This window comes from Lepidochelys olivacea, assembly GCF_965140295.1.
Source record: "Lepidochelys olivacea isolate rLepOli2 genome assembly, chromosome: 6".
Taxonomy (NCBI): domain Eukaryota; kingdom Metazoa; phylum Chordata; order Testudines; family Cheloniidae; genus Lepidochelys; species Lepidochelys olivacea.
The window spans coordinates 65,884,303-65,902,016 of NC_140416.1; the positions used below are offsets into that span (position 1 = coordinate 65,884,303).

At 43.1% G+C, this 17,714-nt stretch overlaps 1 protein-coding gene across 1 annotated transcript in view; it reads left to right on the forward strand.

Annotated features, from left to right (window-relative positions):
• The first annotated feature begins 839 nt into the window (after positions 1 to 839).
• The window catches only part of LOC311522967 (cytosolic phospholipase A2 zeta-like), a 43,146-nt gene continuing 26,271 nt past the window's right edge, over positions 840 to 17,714 (forward strand). Inside the window, exons 1-4 of the mRNA XM_084632592.1 lie at positions 840 to 1,068; positions 4,890 to 4,962; positions 12,526 to 12,662; positions 14,521 to 14,649. Coding sequence (XP_084488718.1) covers positions 958 to 1,068; positions 4,890 to 4,962; positions 12,526 to 12,662; positions 14,521 to 14,649 — 450 coding nt within the window. The 5' untranslated portion in view covers positions 840 to 957. The remainder of the gene's footprint in view (positions 1,069 to 4,889; positions 4,963 to 12,525; positions 12,663 to 14,520; positions 14,650 to 17,714) is intronic.

The following is a 17,714-nucleotide window of genomic DNA, read 5'->3' on the forward strand; positions in this document are numbered from 1 at the left end:
CGGGGACAGATGGCATTGGGTGGGATGCAGCGGGGGACAGTCAGTCACCTGGGGAGCAGTGGGGCAGGGTAAGGGCACTTGTGGGAGAGGTTAGCATCAATGGAGGAGGAGGTACAGATGTGTAGTGTCTATTGGCTTAGTTTAAGTTAGACAGTACTAGGTACTTGGAGGTTTGGGGGCTGGGAGGAAGAGAAGCTGGTGGCAGATCTGGTGAGCAGCTGGGCTCTAGGCACCTGGATACATCTGAAGAAGTGGGGTTTTTACCCACGAAAGCTTATGCTCAAATAAATCTGTTAGTCTTTAAGGTGCCACCGGACTCCTTGTTGTTTTTTTTTGGATACAGACTAACACGGCTACCCCCTGATACTTTTAACTAATTTCCTCTGCTTCCTCCCTCATTATTCCCCCCCCATAATAAATATTATGTAAATATCTTCCTTATCCTCTTAATTCTTTGGATTCTTAACTTTGATTGTTATCTAGTCTTTCTTTTTTGCCTGCCATCAGAGGATCTCAATGCACTTTGCAGACACTAATGAACTGTGACACAGGGATTTCTCTGTATTTCAACAGACCGGGAAATTCAAGCCCAGAGAAGTTGCAACTTGCCCAGAGTCACAGAACAAGTTTGTGTCAGAGTCTGGAAGAAAACATAGTGCTTCTTGTCAGACCCTCTTTCCGCTCCCTTGATCTAATTTATTTATCACCCTTATGTTTTACTGCTAGTGTTTGGAAAAACCTGCCAGCGAGGCTGTAAACTGGATTGTTATGTAACTCCAAGCCACACCCCCCCCACCCCCTCCAGTGGTTGCTTCTCCCTGTTAGAGCAGAGCTCTGTGTGTAACTTAGGACAAAGCTACAGCAGTTCAGAGGAGTGAGGAGAAGCAGCTGGTCAAATTCCAGTGACTTGGTGTTTTCACTCCTGTTTCTTTACCTCAGGGTTTGGGAAGGTCTCCCATGTTCCGTGCTGTGCTGCTTAGCAGGGTGTCACCCCGAATGTTCCCACTTCTGGCTGCTGTGCTATTCCAGAGGAAAGAGAGGAAGGATACCGGGCTCTATCACCGGCGGGTAATGTAAACTTTTGCCCTTCCTTTGTGCTAAGTGTCATCACCCCCATGAGAGAGAAGCGACTAAAAGTTATGACACATGCATAAAAGCAGCCCTAAAACAGGGTGAACACAGCCTTTGTCATGTGTAGGAGAAGCTACCTAAAGCAGAGTTTGGATAGCAAAGGTGGTGATAGCGACTGGGCTTAGCCGCTCATTCCTAGACTGTGGGCTTCATAGGTCGGAGTCTGTTTGGCAATGTATGGTGAAATTTTAAAAAGTGCTCTCTGTGGCCTTAAGTCAGCTCCCACTGAAGTCAGGAGTGGTGAAACTCCCATTGACTTCAGTGGGAGCAAAGTTAAGGAAATGTTTTTGCAGATTTCATCCATAGTCTATTTTGACTATAAAGAAGCAGAGCAATTCTGTGCACTTCCCTTTTAGTCGCTCCCCAGGCTAACGGGAATTTACACTCTGAATCCTACCAAGTATGGCAAGGATTAGCCCAGAGTAAGCCCCTGTCTAAACTACCAATACAACTATGTCTGGTAACTTGGTAATTAGTTATTCCTTACCTTGCAAGAGTTCCAATATGTAGTGCAGAGTGGCTGTTAACCTTGTTTTACAGCCAGGCTAAAGCTGCTGTTAAGATAGACTCTGGACTACATATTCGAATCATACTTGCTTTGCAACCAAGGTAGGGGGTAGCCCACTTTTAACCAGGTTCCTTCATGTGGTTATATTTGTATTGTAGGTGAGGCTTTATGGGGGAGGCAAATAGCAAATGTTACAGAAAAAAATCATGAGAGGTTTGCTGTGTGCCTGTCATTGTTGGTTCTTGTTTGATTTATGTAAAACTGTGGCTTTGTTCATTTTAAATGGTTTTTTAATTTGTTATATTTAATACAGGGTTTGGAAGAGCAAAGTTAGGCAAGAGGGCAGAATTGTTACTGAACACCAGTGCTTTGCAGTCTAACCAGGGATTCATCAGGAGTGTGAAGCTGTCATTTTTGGAGACTTGCTAGTTTGAAATTTTAGCCAGTACCTGCCACATTAACTATTTACAAGTGAAATGTTGCTGTTGAGAATTAGAGGTGCACAGATGCTGTCCCTTTGGTTTATTCAGATTCAAACCCACTTAGTTTCACTTAGAGGTTTCAGGCTCATCCAAACTCAGATAGCAAACCTGGCAATTTTCTGTGCTTGTTATGCTTATCAATTCACTCAGCCCAGAAGAATTCCATCCTGGGCAATGTGAAGTCCCCTACACAAAAAGGTCACTTATTCAGGGAAGTAAATTTCACCTAGGGTGCAATATGCTATTCTGGAGAAAGGGCACCTGGGCCATAAACTCAATTCCAAGAGCTGTCTCACACTTGAATCTGTTTCACAAACATTGATTACTCATATAGAACAGCTGCTCTGCTAGGAATCAGCTACTCTTCTGGCCCTGCCTGCCTTGCCCCTGGGACTCAGGTAGTGCGAACTTGGTGATGTCACATTTAATTTCTGAGTTTACTGTGCATGCTTATCTTGTAATGTAATATGACACCACCGTGCCTCTTATGAAATAAAACTGCATTAGACTAAGAAAGGTGCCAGTTTACTTAAAAACATGGGACTTGGAACAGACCTAGCTCTCATAGTTGGCAGAGATCTTTGCTATGCTCCTGAGTCTTTAATTTATGTTGTGGAAGTTCCTCTGTTTGGGGAATGTTGATTCAGCTGAGTGGCTGTTGTTGACAAACATCTTTTCTCAGAGGCTTTTGGAGAGGATCATTATCATTGGGATTGCAACACATGGATGTACACTGACATCCTTCAGAGTGAAGTGAGGGAGTGGGATGTGTGCTGATGTTGTGTGATCTCCCAGATGCCAATATTATAGAACCTTGTGTGTCAAGTCAGGAGAGTTCCGTCACACATGATGGCAGACATTTTTGCAACCACATCCTTACTGTATTTAACAGCCTACAGGGCAGTAGCAATTTTCCACCAGGGAGTAAGGGAAAATAATCTTACATACAGCCCTGTATCTCCTTCCTGAAACTTGTAGATCAAGTATTGGGAAGGTAGAGAGGCGGGTGGCTTAGGTAGAGAGGTTAGTTTAGGGATATTGAAAGAAGAAAAACCTATTAAGAAAAGAGTCAAAAACAAAATGTGTTTAACCTGGGGAGGAGGGAATGGAGGGGGGGGGGAAGAGAAGATCTAATTATGGCTCTGATGTATATTACACTCAAAAAACATTACAAGAATGTTGAGGTTACAAAGACAAACGCTCAAAACTTAGGAAATGTCACTACTAAGGTTCGCAAAAAGAAAAGGAGTACTTGTGGCACCTTAGAGACTAACCAATTTATTTGAGCATGAGCTTTCGTGAGCTACAGCTCACTTCATCGGATGCATACTGTGGAAACTGCAGAAGACATTATATACACAGAGACCATGAAACATTACCTCCTCCCACCCCACTCTCCTGCTGGTAATAGCTTATCTAAAGTGATCATCAAGTTGGGCCATTTCCAGCACAAATCCAGGTTTTCTCACCCTCCACCCCCCCCCCCCCCCACAAACTCACTCACCTGCTGGTAATAGCCCATCCAAAGTGACCACTCTCTTTAAATTTAAATTTTAAAGAGAGTGGTCACTTTGGATGGGCTATTACCAGCAGGAGAGTGAGTTTGTGGGGGGGAGGGCAGAGGGTGAGAGAACCTGGATTTGTGCTGGAAATGGCCCAACTTGATGATCACTTTAGATAAGCTATTACCAGCAGGAGAGTGGGGTGGGAGGAGGTAATGTTTCATGGTCTCTGTGTATATAATGTCTTCTGCAGTTTCCACAGTATGCATCCGATGAAGTGAGCTGTAGCTCACGAAAGCTCATGCTCAAATAAATTGGTTAGTCTCTAAGGTAACACAAGTACTCCTTTTCTTTTTGCGAATACAGACTAACACGGCTGTTACTCTGAAACCACTACTAAGGTTGTCTATGGAACCTTAGTTTGCTCCCCTTGTGTGCATGCATTGCAATAGTCTTTAATTACATGATCACTTAATATATTGGACCCCTGCCTCATTCAGTGCACAGAATATTTTGTTTTATCTTCATAGTTCAGTGTTTGCCCCATTCAAACCCTGCTTTGAAGACAGAATTATTAATTTCCTGATAGGCTTTTCTGTGGTGCTCATCACTATAGTATCTGAGTGCTTCACAAACAACTTATTTTCACAACACTGTTGTGAGGTAAGCTGGGGGAGGAATCTTATCCTTAGTACCCATCTGTAAAATGGGGATATGTCTCGACTACAAAAAAGAAAAAAAGACCCATGGCAGTGAGTCTCAGAACCCAGGCCAACTGACTTGTGCTCGATATAGCAATATAGCTCAAGTGTTCTGTACAAATGAATGGGACACACTAAGCTAGGAGGAAGGATTTAAAAATTAAGTTAATATCTAATTTATAGCTCAGCAGTAATAGGGTTAATTAAGCTATTTGAAACTGAGCTGTAACAACAGTGAGCCCTAAAGAGTTTTTTTCTTCTATGACTGTCAGTTTGACTATCTAAAAAAAGATCACTTTTACCTGTGGTGAGATGGGAATTCATTTAATTCTCAGCCTCCCTTCACTGTGGTGCTCTGCCTCTGTCCTTCGCCCACCTTCTTCAGAGATACCACCTTATGTCTTCACTTTCTCAATTTCAAATAGTTCTTATATTTCAAAACTAAGATTTACTTATAGTGGACTCTGTGCGGGTTGTTCCACTTCATTCCCTTATCCTGATATTTGCATGTTTTTGGAAGGTGTGCTGAAGCTGACATTAACAGAGAACCTGCTTGTCTTTACAGCGTGAGAAGCATCCTTATTACAACCTCACAGTAAAAGTCCTCAGAGCCAGAAACATCAAGGGTACAGATCTATGTAAGTACTTGACCAATGTTGTGCAGACTCATGTTTTACACAATGCACAACTGTAACATAGCCAGGATTTCCTCTGGTTGATGTAACACTGCATCCCCACAGCTTGCTTGTTTTTTCTAAAATATCTGCTCTAGGAATTGCTTGGGGGAAGTTCTCTGGCCTGTGTTACACAGGAGGTCAGACGAGATGATGATGGTCCCTTCTGACCTTGGAATCTATGAATCAGTCATTTTCAGTATATATTGTGACAGGGTCGGGCCAGATGGCTACAGGAGAGTAATAGAAGGCAGATATATTAGCCCCAGTTAAGTAGGTCCCTTTTCCCTGGGTAAGGTAACAGGGAGGGTTCCAGAAAAATCAGGAACCTTCTGGAGACAATTAAGACAGACAGGCTGATTAGAACACCTGCACCCACTCAAGAAGCTGCTAGAATCAATTAAGGCAGGCTAATCAGGGCACCTGGGTTTAAAAAGGAGCTCACTTCAGTTTGTGGTGTGCATGTAAGGAGCTGGGAGCAAGAGGCGCTAGGAGCTGAGAGTGAGAATGCATAATGTTGGAGGACGGAAGAATAAAACCATTATCAGACACCAGGAGGAAGGTCCTATGGTGAGGATAAAGCAGGTGTTGGGAGGAGCCATGGGGGAGTAGCCCAGGGAGTTGTAGCTGTCGCACAGCTGTTCCAGAAGGCACTCTAGACAGCTGCATTCCACAGGGCCCTGGGCTGGAACCTGGAGTAGAGGGCAGGCCCGGGTTCCCCCCAAACCTCCCAACTCCTGGTCAGACACAAGAAGAGTTGACCTGGACTGTGGGTTCATGAAGATGGCCAAACTAAGGGCTGCTGTGAAGCTCCAAGGTGAGCAAATCCTCCAATAAGCGCAAGACCCACCAAGAGGAGAAATTGTGTCACAACTGGTTTCAGAAGGGGGATCTGGTGTGAACAGCGCGGCGGAAGAAGGAGGGTGTTTGGAGAAAGAAGGGAAAAAAAAAGGGAGAGGGTTTATTATTTTTTTTTTCTCCACAATGGAGGAAGTAGTGTGGGCACTGATACAAGCCACAGCTGCCTAGCAGGAGGCTACCTCTGTCCAGGCAGCGGCCCAACAGGAGGCAGTGAGCTGCATCAAGAGACTAATCACCTGCTGATGGACCAGACTATGTTGCAGGAACTGGTAAACCCGGTAAAGGTCCTTACAGAGCTGAACCGCGGCCATGATGGGATGCAGATCATACGGGCCAGCAATTGGCCGCAGAAAATGATGCGGGCGGATGATGTAGAGGCATACCGCCTGGCCTTTGAGAGGACAGCCCTGCAGGAGGCTTGGCCCTGAGAACAGTGGTTTGGCATCCTCGCACCATTCCTGTGTGGGGAGGCCCAGAAGGCCTACTATGATTTGCCTGAAAAGGCTGCGGCAGACTACCCCCAGCTGAAAGCAGAGATCCTGGCCAGATCTGGGGTAATAACTGCAGTGCAGGCCCAGTGATAACATGAGTGGAGGTACCAGGAAAACAAAACCCTGCGCTCCTATTTATATGACCTCATCCATCTTGCATGAAAGTGGTTATGAACTGATTCCCGGAGTCCGGAGGAGATACTAGAGGTTCTTGTCATCGACCGGTACATGAGAGGACTACCTCCAGAACTTCACGCCTGGGTAAGCCAGAACTGACCTTCCACCTACGACGAGGTTGTCGTGCTGGTAGAAAGGCGAAGGACGGCAAGTGAGCTGACCCGACCAGTTAAGGAAGAAGCACCCTGGGTTAAACTAGCAGCACCAAGCCTGAGAGCTCGGGTGACTGGCCAACCAGGAGAGCTCAGGTGGAAAAAGAGCGGGGCTGAAGGCCCACCAGAAGCTACAAAGAGTCGGAGCACTGAGGGGAAAGAGGGTCGTGATGTTAGACTGCCCAAACCAAGAAACCGGGGAACGCGTAGGGCTCCATTCAGATGTTACGCCAGTGGGGACACATAGATGTACAGTGTCCCAATGCCGAGGAGCCTATGCAATGTAACCTGGGGAACTGGGCAGACCCATGCTCCCTAATCCACCTTGTGGGGGTCTCACTAACCCCACATATGTACACCAGACCAGTGAAACTAAATGGGGTAGAGACCACAGCACTGATTGATTCGGGGAGTGCTATCACGCTTGTCTCGGGGAAGCTCGTGAAGTGTAGTCAGCTGTTGTGGGCTAAGCATATGGGGATAACATGCGTCCATGGGACAGTTGGCTATTACCCCACCATCCCAGTAAAAATCAAGATTCAGGGGAACACTACTGAGGTAGCAGCAGGTGTAGTCCCTAAACTCCGATACCCGGTGCTCATAGGGAGGGACTTCCCAGGGTTTGGAGACTTACTCCCGATAGGCGAATTGGAGAAAGGGAGAAGCCCTGAAAGTAGTGAGGCATCCACAGTAGACTATCAACCCCCAACCTTCTCTGAAATATCCCCAGATTTGTTCTCCACTCCCAGACGGCGTAGAAAGACGAAAAGGGAAAGAAGGGCAGCTAAGGCCTTGGGAACCCGAATGCTGGCCCAAAGCCAGAGAGTCGCTCTCATAGGTAGGCGGACCTGAGCAGCTGAAAAGGAGGCTACCCAGGAGGGAGAAGCACCCGAGTCTGACCCACACCCTAACGCCTAACCCACCAAGGTAGAGGAGGAAATTTGTCACAATATTTACATAAAACTTTTTCCTACTAAAATGTATTTATATATTTTCAAGGACTGAAATAGAGCCAGGATTCAAATTAGTACCTCTTATGTCTCTGCTCCCTGTGCACATCCAGCCAGGGCCTTCACTGTGTTTTTTAAACACAGTTTCACCAATGTGGCTGAGAGAGCCTTCTACCATGCAACTCTTGCCTTCCTGCATCTATCTGCATAAACTTTCTGTCTTACTTCGAGCCCCTATACATCTGTCTTCTCCCTGGACTACAGCCCCCCTTTTCTTTTCCCCTTTGTTGTTATGCTTATTGTTTAACTCCCTAATGTGCATGAATGATGCTAAAAGTAAAGCTGTTCTGTGCCCTCCAATCCATTTTTGTTTCTAATATTTTGATTAATTTTTCCTTCCCCTTTTTTAATATTTGCTTTTACAGCCCCATGACTTTTAAAATCCTGTTGGCCATTTTGGGTTTACAGTGTTTTCTTAATTAGTATGGATTTTGAGATTGAGTCTGTTTTTAGATTTAGCTATAACATCCAATACTAAATTTATTTAAATATTGAGTATCTATACAGCTAAGGCTACAATAATGCTGAAGTTCTGGATTCTGCAACAATATGTTGGTAGTCGATGGCTGATGATGATGACGACATTGTTGCAATTCTCTCATATGGCTATGCATATGACTCCGCAGTCTGAATCCTGATGCACAGAGTCGGCTGCACTGAGGGCATGGGAAGTCTGTATCTATGATGTTTGATGATGCAGCTCTGTGGCGCCTTTCACATGCAGCCTGGAGATAATTTAATCAATCCCGCTCAAACTTGTCACGTGCTGATCTTGTCAGATACCTCCAGTGAATCCTGTTCTAAGCCATTTGCTCAAGTTCTTTGGGATTGATGTCAGCCCACTGGAGACTGCTCTTCAGATGATCTTTGAAGCACTTATACAGATGTCCCTTCTTTCTTTTGCCCATACAAGATCTGCTTTGGGAGACTGTGGTCTTCCATTCGGATGACATGCCTGGTCCACCTAAGTTGTGCTTTCAATAACATTTCTTCAATGCTGGTTATGTTTGCTCTCTCAAGGACTTCAATATTGGTCACTCTGTCCTGCCAGCGAATGCTCATTATTGAGCGGAGGGAGTGCATGCGAAATTGCTCAAGCTGTTTAATGTGACGTCTATGAAGAGTCCACATCTCAGATCCATACAGGAGAGATGTTAAAATCACTGCACTGTAGATCTTCAATTTGGTGGAGAGACAGATGTTGTGTTGGTTAACAACTTTTGTTTGAAGTCGGCCAAGGGCCTGACTGGCTTTACTAATTCTGGAGGAAATTTTCTTATCAAGGGAACAGACAATTGAGATGGTTCTGAAGGAACAAAATATGGACACCGTGTAGAATCAAGCACTTGGGTTTATTATGAACAGCGCTGGCGGGGTGTCACCTTGCTTATTAGGCTCAGAGACGCTGCCAAACAATTGATTACAATGGATTATATGGATTTTTCCATGGGTGGAGGGAAATGGCTGGGTAGGCAGTCCCAAATCCCTGGATAGGTCTAGCAGCAAGACAAGATAAGCACAGTAGTCAATAGTCAAAGATTATATAATGTCTCCACCCATGGTTTCAGGTTAACTCATGACACAATTAGTACACAGGTGTTTTCCTTTAAACAATGTATAGTGTGTTAGTATAAAAAATATATGTTGAATTCTGATTTGGGGTCCATAGGAATGAAGTAGCTCCTCTGATTGTCCAACAGGTACATACTAGGGGTTAAAGCAAAGAGACAAATGAAAAGTACATGGCAATAAAGATTGCTTTTTAGTTGTTCATTTGTGTTTCTAAGGCGAGGACGGGTGTACATCTGTGAGAGGGAGGATATATCTCATACTGACATGTTTGAACCTCTTCCATAAACTCAAGGCTGGTATGTAGGAAGGCACCTCTTCTACAGAAGGAACAGGGCCCCTTTCATTCCTTAGATCTGTTTGCAGCTTTGAGATAAAGCCCCCAATTATAATTTCCACCTGGCTTCTTGCTGACCATTATTATATTATATATTATATTATAACCAGCTTATTTTAGCAAAAAGCAAGGTTGTCCTTTATTTGTTCTGCTTCTTAGCTAATATTGTTCACTATTTGCTAGGCCTCTGTCGTCTTGACCAAACTCTGGACTTTGGGCCTCTAAAAAGAGCTGACACGGTCTATATATCAGGTTGTAACATAAACAGCATATGGATTTTAGCCCTTCAGTACTGCCCAGATACTTGAACTGATCCACATTTTTCAACTGTGTCCCTTGGATGAATATGGCTGGCACTAGGGCATCGGAATGAGGTGCTGATTGGAACAAGATCTCTGACTTCCTAAGACTGATGGTGAGGCCAAAGAGCTGGGATGCTTCAGAAAAATCTATCAATGTTGACCTGATGTCTGAGCCATCAAGGCGCAGTCTTCTGCAAAAAGTGCCTTGACGAGAAGCCTCTCCAGTGTCTTGGTCTTAGCAGTAAGATCAAAGAGGGATGAATATCCCCCAATCCAAGTCCTTTGTTGCATGGTTGAGAACACAAGCAAAGAACAAGTTGAACAGCTCTGGAGCAAATACGCAGCCTTGTTTCACCCCATTTGAGATTTCATATGCTTCGGGAAAGTCACCACTGGTGAGTACTTGCACTGTCACGTGGTCATGGAACAGACATGATTTGTATGAACCTTCTTGGGCAGCCCAGTTTATGTAGAATAGCCCATAGACCCTCTGTGTTGACCGTATCAAAAACTTTGGTCACATCAATTGAAAACTGCATACAGTTACAAACTGCAAGGTCCATATTCTGCTCTAAACATTTTTCCTGGACCTGCCTTACAACAAAGATCATGTCCATAGTGCTACAACCTGGTCTAAAACCACACTGTGCTTCTGGCAGATTCTCCTCAGATATATTTGCAATGAGTCTGTTCATTAGAATGCGAGCTAGTATTTTGCCTGCTGTACAGAGGAGAGCAATGGCTCCGTAATTTCCGCAGTCAGCTTTGATGCCTTTGTTTTTCAACAGTGATATGATAATAGCATCTTTGAAGTCTTGTGGCATTTCTTCTTCCTTCCAAATGCTACTCAGGATGTCGTGAAGCTCCTTAATAGCCTTTGAGCCTGCTCCTTTATACAGTTCTGCTGGGATACTATCCTTTCCAGATACTTTGCCAGAGTTCAGTTGTTTGATGGCTTTTATAACTTCCTCAACTGGTGGAGGGAGATGGAGATCCTCTTTGATGGGTTTCTCAGGTAAATGGTCGAGGACACGTCAATCGACTGTGGATGGTCTGTTGAGTAGACTACTGAAGTGTTCAGCCTATCTCTATATGATTCCCTTTTTGTCTTTGACAAGTCCTTATTATGATTGTTGAAGTGGATTGAATGAGCCATCCAAAATGATTTGACTTCACTGGGGAAGGGATGGAGCCTGGCTGGAGGGTATTCTGGCTGGAGGACTAGAACTGTTCCCTTTTGGGGATGGGAAAAGGGGAAGTCCCACGTCCCTAACCAGTCTCTATGGAAACATGAAGCTATCTGGGAGTGCCTTGCTGTGGAGGAAAAAGCACAGGATGAAGGCAGATGGCAGTTGTGTAGATTTGGTGAGGCAGTTTAATATAATTTGTATTTCATTGAAGCTCCATTGTTTGACTTTATACCTTGCCTAGTTGCACAGACCTGAAAGTGAAACCATTACAGTGAACCCAGTGAACCAATCCTCTTAACAAAAAGCATTTCAGATGAAAGCCATGTTTCCTGGGCAAGCTGCAGGGTTTAATAGGCCAAGATATGACTCATGTAAAACCGGCCCAAACAGAATTTTACTGCAGGCTGAATCATGTGGGAATTTAAAGAAAATTTATTGCCTGAACAAGTTTCTTTCTATGCTGCATTCTGCATCCTGTTTTCAGGGATACCTGGAAAAATCTATAGGTCCTCATGGCTTCATCTATGTTAAGAGGACATTTAAAACAGTTGTGAGGATATCTAATCTAGATTATGATCCACTGAGTTCTATCACATGAGCTTTCCAGCTCTTAGTAGTGTGTGTCTCTGCCAGAATTCACAAACCTATGAAATCCTGATTGTGAATGGGAATAGGACTAGATCACATGCTTGGATCTAAGTGTCAGAATTTCCTGTGGTGTAGGTACTTTATGGAAGAGATTTCCGAATGTTTTGATGGTTTCTCTGGAAGAGATTTCCTGATGTTTCCCAGTTAAAAGAAACACACAGGGCCTAACTTGTTTGGAATATCCTCTTAACTCAGCACTGGTTTGTCTTTATGCAATCTTTATGGTCTGTGTTCGGAAGAACAGAAAACCAATGCATGTTACACAGCCTGAGTGTTGCACTTTACCTTAGTACTCTAGAATTAGATTGATTCTAGTGCCTGTATTGTGATACTCCTGTTGCACTCAAAAACATGGTTTGATTTTTGGCATTAGGTGTCTAGGGCATGGATTCCGCTGCACATGAAAGCAAGGTGTTCTGATCATGGTATAAGCTAATATAACTTAAAGAATGGCACAGTGAGATCTTTTCCTCCACTGTCCAAATAACAGTAAAATAATTTCAGAAGAAGAAACCTCTTTGGAGCACTAGCCCTTTTCCCAACAGTGTCCCTTTGAAGGTGGTATTTAACACTGGCACCTACCTGAAAAATGAACTATTTATGTGAAAAGAAATTCAATTTGCTGCTGTTGAAAATATTTGTGTCTTAATGAGGGTACTCTCCCAGCCGGTCCAGCTGTTTTTTTCTGATTAATTCTGCACAATCCTGTGACATGATAGAATATAGAAAGCAATGACGCATACCTGATTAGAATATTTCTGATACCATTCTTCTGTCCTTTTCATTCCAGTGTCTAAGGCAGACTGCTACGTGCAATTGCGTCTACCAACTGCATCTCCAATCACTTATCGAACTCAGGTTGTTGACAACTCCAGTAATCCAGAGTGGAATGAAACCTTCCAGTACAGAATCCACAATGCTGTCAAGGTGAGGGGGAGCCTTTTGATATGGAGCAGATCAGATTATCTGGTGCTCCTTGGGTGGCAGGATCTTGAATTTAAAAAACCCAAAGTATCTTTATTACAAAAAAAAGTCATTTCATGTAAGATGTCTCACACGAGCCATTAGATGCAGGTGCCCTTTGCTCGCAACACTCAAACATGTTCCCCAAGTCCCTGCATAGCCACCAAAAGAGCTGATTCATAACTGCTCACACTCTTGAAAATCACAGCTAAGGAGAGAGAAGGATTTTTTTTCTCTAGTACTGTCTGATGCATCTGGGGGAAAGAGAGCATTATGAATATTCTATTTGTATATTTGCAGTGTCTAGGAGCCCCGGTCATGGACCAGGACCCCATTGTGCTAGGCACTGTACAACCACAGAATAAAAAGAGTTCCTTCCCCAAAGAGCTTACAATCAAAACATAAAGTGAGGGGCAATAGATGGATACAGACAGACCAGGGAGTATAAGGAAACCATGAGACAATATTGGTCACCATCATAGACAGTGATCAAGCAATCTGATACTGGCCCCATAAAGTTTCAGGAAATTCCTTGATAATGCAGGTAAACTTTCCTGGGTTATTTATTCTCCCAGCCTGGGGCTATTGTCTTCTCATGGTTGTATTTGCCCTAATGTCTGTCATTAGGGTAATATCACTGTGTGGGCAAGAATGCTGGGATCACCTAAATTCAAATAAGTTTGTGATATACAAGTTGACTGTGAGTTTGTTTTACTGGCTCTGTAATATTGGAATTATTGCAAATACAGAATTAAAAGTCATGAGCGGAGAGAGAGTAAATTGTCGTCTATTGCTGAAGCTTGACTGTAGTGTAACATGAATGATGAAAATGTCTCAAATTCTGTCTGTGTCAGTGCTCTACGTTGACACTAGTGATAGATAAATAAGGATATTCTTTTTTAAAAGATGATGGCATCTCTTAAAAAAACAAAAAAAAACCCCCAAAACCCTCTCTGCAGAAATTAGTTAAGATTCCCAGCTGGACCAGGCCTGTGTCATGGTGGTTTGTGGCTGCTGGGAGCGTGAGTTGGGTTGATAAATGACTCTGACAAGTTGGCAGAAAGTTACAAACAAGTAGGAGTTAGATTACTAAAATAAAAGCGATAAAATAACAAAGATCTTTATATTCCCTCTAATTCATGAGGACGCTTAAGTTCTGGCTGCTACTGCTAAGGCTAACCTGGAGCATTTCTGTAGTTTAACAGTCTCCTTGAAGCATAATGCTACTGCACAGGCCATTTATAGGCAACTGTACTTTGTGTCTTCCAATTACCCACTAGTGCACCTTTCTGTTAATCCCAGCTGGGCTTGCCTCTGCCCAGTAGCAGTGATGATCAGGAAGTTATTTGCTTCTGAATCACCCTGAAAGAGAGGAAACTGCTGTCCTTTCTTCGGGCAAACCAGGGCTGAGTTAAGAGGAAATTCCAAACAAGTTGGGTCCTGTGTATTCCTTTTAACTGGAAAACATTAGGAAATCTCTTCCAGAGAAACTATCCAAAGTATGGGCTAACCAGCCCACATCCTCCACTGTGTCATGAGCTCTTTGGAACAGGGCAAATTCTACAAATGGGGAAAGATAAAATTGTTGCAGAAGGACTCTTAATTTTTCAGGCTTCTAAAAGGGTGTATTATAAACAGTAGAGAGTAAAACAAATAGCAATACTAAGTAATTTATATCACTTTCATCCATCAACTTGCTTTTGTTAACATGAATATGGCCCTTTGTTTATCAGCCATGTACAAAGAGAGAGGGTACCAAGTGTGTTTATCTTCCCCCCTCCAACCCATCCCTTGAGTGCTGTTTTGTTCTGTTTTGTTTTAGAACATTCTGGAGTTGACTCTCTTCGACGAAGATGTTCTGATAAATGATGAACTTACTTCCATTGTCTTTGATGTGGGGGGTATAAAGCCAGGCCAGCCTTTAAAGCGCACTTTCAAGTTAAACCCAGAGGTTGGTACCATTCACCCTGTGCCCAAGTACCTTTACAAATCTGTTCAATACAGCAACACAGAGGCTCACACTGAGAGAAACCTCTCCTCATTGCAGAAATTGTGGAGTGCTTTTGATAATGCTCTTACAGTTATAGGGATTTTGGTTTCTCTTGGCAGCCTTTTTGGTGACAGTTGACATTATTTGGAACACTGATATTAGATGCTTCCCAGTACGTTTTAAACAAAGGGACCACTTCTCTTTTACGCACTTCCCCTTGCCTTTCTGGCTGGTATCCTGAATGTTTTATCACTGGCCATGCACACTTCGTTCTTCGGGCTTTACAGTCTCTCCGGTCAAGCAACTGTAGAGGGGGACACAGTCGCATATGTTTGAGAAGGTCTGATATTTATTCACTAAGCACCAGTAGTACACATCCACAATACTTACTCTTCTCTCTTCCACCAATTGACTAAAACGCGTCCTGTGGAATCCAGTGTAACCAGGAGTTCAGATTCTAGAGCAGGTTGTGGACGAGTTATCCCACATCTGTGTGGACTTCTGTATAGATAGAAATAGGGACCTATTGGTCCAAAACCACAAGTCAGTACTACTTAAGATAAAAGGGGAGACTCTCTTGGGTGTAGAAGGATCTGTATCCTCTGTGGGCCAAGACAAGCAGTACAGCATGTAGGCACTATCTATTATGTTACAAGAGCTGCTATCATCTTGGCTCAGAACTGCCATTTTATAAAAAAGTACCTTTTTCTTAATTTCCTAGGCAAAGATGCATTCTGATTGACCCAGCGTATTGAAGCAATTATAAAATGTTGGAGAAAATCTAGTTTACAGGCAAAGACAGCCACCCTACATTTTCAAAAGTCACTAGTGATTTTGGGGTTTCTCAGTTTTTTTGGATGCCCAACTAGAGACCCTAGGGGCCTCTGTATTTCAAAAAGTGCTGAGCACCCACCTTCTGAAAACTAGGTCCCCTTAAAGTGTCTCAAATTGGATTCCCAAAAATGTATTCACCCAAAATCACTAGTCACTGATGAAAATGTAAGCTAGCATATCTAAACTGATATTATTAGTTTGCAAGGATCAAATATTCTTTGCTGCAAAGGGTACCTCTCAATTTTAATAAGTTCAAAACTTAAGAATAACCACCATCCCCATGTTAAAATCCTGAACTACTACATTCAGTCAAATTCGCAGACTTTGCATGTGCTGGAGATGTAAGCACTCTTCAACTACTATTGGTCCAGTTGCTTTAGTTCCAATCTTACTGTTTTGCAACAAGATATCCCATCCATGGTCATTACCTCAGCTAAATTATGCCCAATAGGCTTGGGTGAAGACAAACCAACTTCAGCCTTCTTTAAGAAATGTGTGCTAACTTCTTTAGTGCTATTCAAATGGATCCTGCTTAGAAGCTGGAGTGGCTGAGTTCAGAAGCAAACTTACCTGTGTACGCTATTGGTGAGGAGTAATGATCCCTCATCTAGGCAACCTAGATGTGTAGTAGTCTATGCTCTGTCTACATAGAAGCTCAGATCACACAATCCTGGAGAGCTTTTTGTTACACCTCTACCCCTCCTTTCCCAGAGCCTGATCAGTGTGGTCTTGGCCACTAATTGTGATCCTGAAAAACTGATTAGTGGATCTGGAACTGAAAATTAGTGCCCTAGGGAGAAGTGTCCAATACAGTTGAGTTAGGATCTACATGTATTTCCTGATTAGTTATGTTGTTTGTAATCTGTTACTGAATGCTTGCTGGGCTCTGTGAATGGGAGATGGGCCAAAGTCTGCTGAAGGCTGTTAAAGACAGCAATGAGCTCTGAGTGCAAATCGCTGAAGAAATGAAACTAAACATAGGTAGCCGATATGTAGCTATAACCAGTCATGCTGCCATATGGGTATGGGGGTTCAAAAGGGCTTCATTGAATAAAGTAGGGACAGATTTGAGAGCAAAGTTCACTTTGTTCCCCTGTAACCTGTGTATGTATATAGTACTTAGCAGGTTCAAGTTCAAAGCACTGTTCAGCACTAAATATTAGCAAGGTGCTTGTGTAGACAAACTATTAGTTTGCAGCAAGCCGTAGTGTAAAACTACCTTGGACTAGCCTATGGTGCACCAACTGTCCACGTGCATACTACCCGTACACTATAAGTTCCCTAGTGCACTTTCACCTACTCCAAATTCACTGGGGAACTTTTAGCACGTAATAGCAGGGTCCACAAAGACAATTAGTGCAAGGTAGATTTACACCCCAGCTTGCCACGCACTAACTGTTCATCTATACGAGTCTTAAATAATCCTAATGTCCCACCTGTGAGATGAGTTAGTCAGTAATATCCCTATTTGCCATATCGGGAAATAAGCACAGCAAGGCTAAGGCAAACATTTTCAAAAATTGCTTCTGATTCTAGGTTTTTCTATTCTGGGGTGCCCAGCTTGAGACATGTAAGGCCTGATTTTCAGAAGTGCTGAGCACCCAGACAAAGTTGAGGGAGTGTGGGTGCTCATCACCTCTGAAAGTCAGACTCTGGATGTCAAGTTGAGTGCCTAGATATTGAGGTAACTAAAATTAGCAGCTACTTTTGAAAATATTGATCTAAGTGACATACCCATGGACACAACAATCAAGATTAGGATTCAGGAGTTCCCAACTCCTAGTCCTGTGATCAGTTGGTGAGACAATGTCACCTCTCCTAAACCATTAAAAAAAAAATAAAAAAATCCTTGAACAGTCCCACTGCTTTGACTACAGTTTCACTCTCACCCTCTCTGATTTAAATGAGGTTGAGGCTTAGTAAGCTTATTTGAAAATGTGTGCTGTTATGACTGTAGATTAATTTTTATAATGAGTTAAATTATAAATGTTGTTTTTTTTAAAATGCCACTATTGGTAGAGTGTCCTAGTTGAAGTCTGCAGAACTGCTATAGTCAAAGATCAGTATATTGAAAATTAAAGCCTTGATGTTGGTAATGCTTAAGCAGTTATGGAGCGTTATTTGTATAAATTGACTTCAATGGGACTAGTCATGCTTTTGGGGATGGTGTGGTGGGTAAGTTTGCTTTGGCA